The sequence below is a fragment of the Rutidosis leptorrhynchoides genome, chromosome 4 (assembly GCF_046630445.1).
Source record: "Rutidosis leptorrhynchoides isolate AG116_Rl617_1_P2 chromosome 4, CSIRO_AGI_Rlap_v1, whole genome shotgun sequence".
Lineage (NCBI taxonomy): Eukaryota > Viridiplantae > Streptophyta > Magnoliopsida > Asterales > Asteraceae > Rutidosis > Rutidosis leptorrhynchoides.
The window spans coordinates 89093434-89098964 of record NC_092336.1 but is presented as its reverse complement, the minus strand read 5'-3'; the positions used below and the strand labels follow the sequence as shown (position 1 = coordinate 89098964).

General features: G+C 35.4%; 1 protein-coding gene across 1 annotated transcript; it reads left to right on the top strand.

Moving 5' to 3' along the window:
- Positions 1–318: 318 nt before the first annotated feature.
- On the top strand, positions 319–5185 carry LOC139844267 (homeobox-leucine zipper protein HDG1-like). The gene is made up of 9 exons (XM_071834485.1): positions 319–501; positions 663–889; positions 1028–1145; positions 1276–1998; positions 2090–2191; positions 2271–2465; positions 3544–3718; positions 3819–4186; positions 4677–5185. Exons 1-9 carry the CDS (start codon positions 319–321, stop codon positions 5067–5069), a joined length of 2484 nt encoding a protein of 827 aa, XP_071690586.1. The 3' UTR covers positions 5070–5185.
- The last annotated feature ends 346 nt before the right edge of the window (positions 5186–5531 follow it).

Below are 5531 nucleotides of genomic sequence, written 5' to 3'. Positions count from 1 at the left end.
TTTGAGAGTGGGAATTAAGGCAAGGGAGTAAGGGTTTTAGTTGTCTTGTACCCACCCCTTTGGGTAGTCTTTAAATTTTGTGGCTTTTGGTTGTTGTATATGAATTTAAGACACTCAAGTTACACACATACACTTACACACTTAATAGCATACCCCCACACCCACACTTGCACTTCTTACACACACACATTCTTGATCTGGGTGTGTGATGTGTGGATGAAAAATAGAATCTTTAGATCAAACCCATTTTGAAACACTGATAAAGATTTCATTTTTTTTTTCTTATTAGAAAAAGGGTAATTTTTTAAACTGGGTCTGATGAGTTATGGGGGGTTTTATGGTGGTGGTGGTGGTGGTGGTGGGGATTCAAGAATGGTGGTTGGTGATGGTTCTTTAAACGATATGCAGCCAATGCACAGAGCTCCCATTTCTCAACCACATCTCATCACTTCAACTATTCCCCAGCCTATTTTTAACTCACAATCACTCTCACTTGCTTTAGTACGCATTCTTTAATTTATTACTCTACTTTATATTCAATTTCTTTTATTTATATTATTGGGATTTTGTCTTTTTGTCATAAAGTTTTGATCTTTTTATGATTTCTCATCTGGGTATAGTTTATATTTAACTATTGTATTCTTTTTTTGTGATGTGTACAGAAACCAAAAATGGAAGGACTTGGTGAAATGGGTTTGATTGGTGAAACATTTGAAGGAAATATTGGAAGGGTTAGGGGTGATGGATCTGAAAGTAGGTCTGGTGGAAGTGATAATTTAGAAGGTGCATCTGGTGATGAACAAGATGTTCCTGCCGGACCTTCTTCAAATTCTCGCCGGCGACAGAAATATCACCGACACACTCCCTATCAAATTCAAGAACTTGAAGCGTAATTAAAATTAATCTTTTACTACTCAATCAATTAACTTTAGTCATTATATATATTTATATTTATATATTAAGTTTTACATGTTATACTGTATGTGTTTTGACAAGTGTTTGTTTTGTTTATTGTAATGTGGTGTAGTTCTTTTAAAGATAACCCTCATCCTGATGAGAAAGAAAGATTGGCACTTGGAAAGAAATTGAATTTGGAAAACAAGCAAGTTAAATTCTGGTTTCAAAACAGAAGAACTCAAATGAAGGTAATTAGTATAATTATATTATTATTACTTATTATAATATTATAATTTATAATAATATTAGCAATAATGATAATTAGATTCGAAAAGATATTTGATTTGTACTATTGGTTAACTACGTTTAATGTTATAGACACAATTGGAGCGCCATGAGAATGCGATTTTGAAGCAAGAAAACGATAAGCTTAGGATTGAAAATATAGCTATGAAAGAAGCGATTCGGGCTCCTGTTTGTAATAATTGTGGTGGGCAGGCGATTCTTGGAGACATATCAATCGATGAACATAATCTTAGAATTGATAATGCTAGATTAAGAGATGAACTCAGCAGAATTACTATTCTTGCTAATAAGTTTTTGGGCAGGCCTTTATCGTCTTTTGGTGGATCAGTGCCTCATGGTATGGTGAGTTCCAGTTTAGACCTTGCGGTTGGGAGAAATGGGTATGGTATGAACCCAATGGACGTTGGATTACCAATGGGGCTTGATTATGGTAACGGGATGTCTAATGTATTACCCTTAATGTCACCTTCAAGAATGGGTATGGCGGGTTTTGGTGGCGGGGGCGGTGGTGGCGGTGGTGGCGGAGGTGGGGTTGAGATGCCTTATGAAAAGAATATGTTTTTGGAGCTCGCATTAAATGCCATGGATGAGTTAATGAAACTTGGGCACGTTAATAGCCCGTTATGGGTTGGTAACATCGACGGTGGAGGTGAAGTACTCGATCTTGAAGAGTATGGGAGAACTTTCCCTCTTTGTCTTGGTATGAAACCGCCCGGATACGTTTCCGATGCCTCAAGGGCAAGCGGCATGGTAATGATTAATAGTTTGGCTCTTGTGGATGCATTGCTTGACGCTGTAAGTTAATCTATCGAATTCGATAATTAGTTACTTGTGATCATTATTTATAGTGTTATTGATGATAGATTTAGAATCTTGCCTTGTTCAGAATCGGTGGAGGGAAATGTTTCTTGGTGTGGTCGGGAGTAGTAGCATAATCGATGTAATTTCTAATGGCACGGGCGATTCAAGAAACGGGGTGGTACAACTTGTAAGTGTTTTTTTTAACTCTTGTGTATAAAGTTCGGATTTCTTAATGTTAATGCTAAAAAGATTTAAACTTTATGTAGATGCAAGCCGAGATTCAATTGGTTTCTCCTTTAGTACCGCCTCGTCAAGTGAGGTTTATTCGATTCTGCAGGCAACAAGGCGATGGTGTGTGGGCCGTAGTTGATATCTCTATTGACGGTGGACGAGAAGGTTTTATATCTCGGAGGCTTCCTTCTGGCTGTATCATACACGATATGCCCAATGGTTGCTCAAAGGTATATATTGCTTTCAACTGAAGTGTGTAAGTACTTAACCAAATGTGTTTTCGACTTTTGTATGATTAATCTTCCATTGGTCTGATAATACATTAAATAAGCCATTTGTCTAAGTTCCATTTATAAAGTTGATAAAGTTCTTCACACTTAAAAATATAAATAACAGTTTATAAATTTCATCAATTTGGCTAAGTGTACAAATTTTTCTAAAAGTTGTGAAAACTATAAAATTTGGGATTCTTTGTTTCTGCATTATGAGGTTGTATGACTTGTATACTGCACATTATTCAAAGATTGAAGCAAGATTGTCACATGTCTCCTTTATTTTAATCTTTTAACTGTTAATATAAGTACATCAAGGCATCAGTTATATATTATTTGTTGATTCTTTTATGTGGTGTATCCCCATAAATATTAGTAAAATTATATATGTATAGATAGAGTTGAAGAAAAAAAAAAGTCTTGGAATGTTCATTTCTTACTGTTACAGTTATATAACTTATATTATATGCAAATCTGTCACCCCTCCGTATTTCACACTCCGTTTATATATATATATATATATGATGTTTGTTTATGAACCACGAGGCTACATATGGCCTGGATTTGGTCTGCCCCGATATAGTTTTGCCCCTCGAGAATTTAATGTGTATTATTTTTTGTCATCGACTCTTGTACTCTAGTTGCAATGTGATTGGGATTAGATTTTCCGTTTTGTTTATGCTATGGGTTTTGTTTCTGAAGGTGGGTAAATGGGTGACTAAGATAAGTTTGGGTAAATAAGGGGGTAACTTTTGATATGGGTTAAAAAGGTTCAAATATGTTGGTGAACTCTTTTTTAGTTATTATATAAATTAAAATTAATAATCTGCTTTGATATACTTGTATCAAACTTAATTGTTACCATGTACTGTGCTGATTCTTATTTATTTGACTCATTTTTCATTTCGTTGGCTCGTTTTCTTCATGCCTTCCTTGATCCCTCTTTCTTGATTTAAATAACCAGAAATTTACTAATCTATACTTTAATCAAGTACAATTATTATTCATCTCTATGCAACTAATCGAATGTTTGCAGGTAATTTGGATTGAGCATACGGAATATGATGAGCATGTTGTTCACCAACAGTATCGTCCGCTGCTTAGATCAGGTTTAGGTTTCGGGGCTCAAAAGTGGTTATCTACACTACAACGACATTGCGAGTGCATAGCAACCATCATGTCACACGATGCAGCTGTCGATGATAGTCCAAGTGAACATTAAACCTAATTTTTTTACTTATAAATATATTTTATTAAAAGTTAAACAACTTAAGAGACATTTCTAAAATATATTTTTTTTTCTTATACCAGTGCTGTCACCGGGTGGTAAAAGAAGCTTAACGACTCTCGCACAACGAATGACGGCTAACTTTTGTGCTGGTGTTTGTGCAACTGGTGGTCACAAATGGGAGGTGATTAGCAATGGATCCGAAGCGGCTAAGATTATGATCCGTAAGAGTTTGAATAATCCCGGTGACCCGTCTGGAGCGGTTTTAAGTGCTACTATGTCAGTTTGGATGCCAATGCCACATCACCAATTGTTCGCTTTGATACTAAATGAAGATCTGAGAAGTCAATGGGACGTTTTATCCCATGGTAGCGCTATGCAAAATGTGCTCCGTTTTTCGAAGGGTCAAGATCATGGCAACCTCAACACTATCTTTCTTTTACGTGCCAATGTGAGTACTACTTGACTTGATTACTTTTTTTTACATGTTTATTATACTCACACGTTGAAAAACAATAAGAAAATATATTTAACCTGCTTATATTAGAAATTAAGCCTCGTATAATAATACGTTAACCATCAAGGTATTGTTTGTTTTTTAAAATGTTTTTGTACCACATATGAAGAGAAGATTTGGTATGAAGACCTTTAGGCTGAACATCAAAGACGGTTTGTTTTTTGTCTGCAAGCATATAATTAAGTCTGTAGACAAGACAAAAGAAGACATTATTTTATCTTATGTCTTCATAAAAACAAACATTTTTCTGCGACATAGGACCTAATAAGCTCTGCACAATAAATAACAAACAACACCTGAGTATCTATCAAAAGTCTTTGATGTATTATTGGCAACAAGTTAGATCTGTCTATATATTATCTTGTCTATGTTTGACCACAGAAGTCAAACTTCTAAACAAATTTTTGTTCTTTGCATGTTCAAGAGTACGGGTTCTGACGCGAATCAAAATTCAGTGTTGGTAGTTCAAGAAAGTACAACAGACGTTACAGGATCACTCATCGTATACGCTGCTGTCGACGTGCAATCGATCACAGTTGTGATGAACGGTGGAGATTCATCCTGCGTAACTCTCCTACCATCAGGGTTCGCAATTGTTCCAGATTGTATGGCTGAATCAGGTGCCCCAGTTACAAAACCCGGAACCGAAGGTGGGTCCCTATTAACAGTTGGATTCCAGATATTAGTTAACGATCTGCCGTCATCTAAGCTCACAATGGAGTCAATTAATACCGTCGTTAATCTCATTTCTCGCACGGTTCAAGGGATCAAAGAAGTGGTTCATTCTAATCAACAAGGAAGGCAGATTAGTAGCTAGATCGATATGTATATATCGATTTATCTATTATTTAGTCTTTTTAATGACCGAAATTTCTTGTGTTTTTTTTTTAATTGAACAAGATGATGGGTGTGGATTTAATTTGTAGGATTGAAGAGGTGAGTATATGGGTTGATTTTGATCTCATGAACTTGGGTTTGAGTCAAGAACGAACCGCGATAAATATTTGTGGTTCGGGTATTGACTCAGTTGACCTGTGAGATCAACTCAACTTTGTTGGCTTCTTTGTTTGTTTTTTCATGTGTTTTGTATGGATTAATGAGTTAAAGTTGGAGACTTCAAATTTTTCTCTTTGTTCTTGTCTTCATATTGTATTTTAGTGTTATTTCATAAAAGAACCACCAATTTATAGTCCTTTTAATATGTACATTCTTTCTTTTGAAAGCAAAATTAAACATTTGAAACACTCTTGAATACAAGTGTTATGGGTTAGTTTATAAA

What these genes read in the sequence shown, in the direction of transcription:
- LOC139844267 (XM_071834485.1), top strand. Translation starts at nt 319, where the DNA reads ATGAGTTATGGGGGGTTTTATGGTGGTGGTGGTGGTGGTGGTGGGGAT. An exon ending in TGCCCAATGGTTGCTCAAAG is followed by an intron (nt 2,466 to 3,543) that starts GTATATATTGCT and finishes GAATGTTTGCAG; the next exon opens with GTAATTTGGATTGAGCATAC. An exon ending in AGCTGTCGATGATAGTCCAA is followed by an intron (nt 3,719 to 3,818) that starts GTGAACATTAAA and finishes TTCTTATACCAG; the next exon opens with TGCTGTCACCGGGTGGTAAA.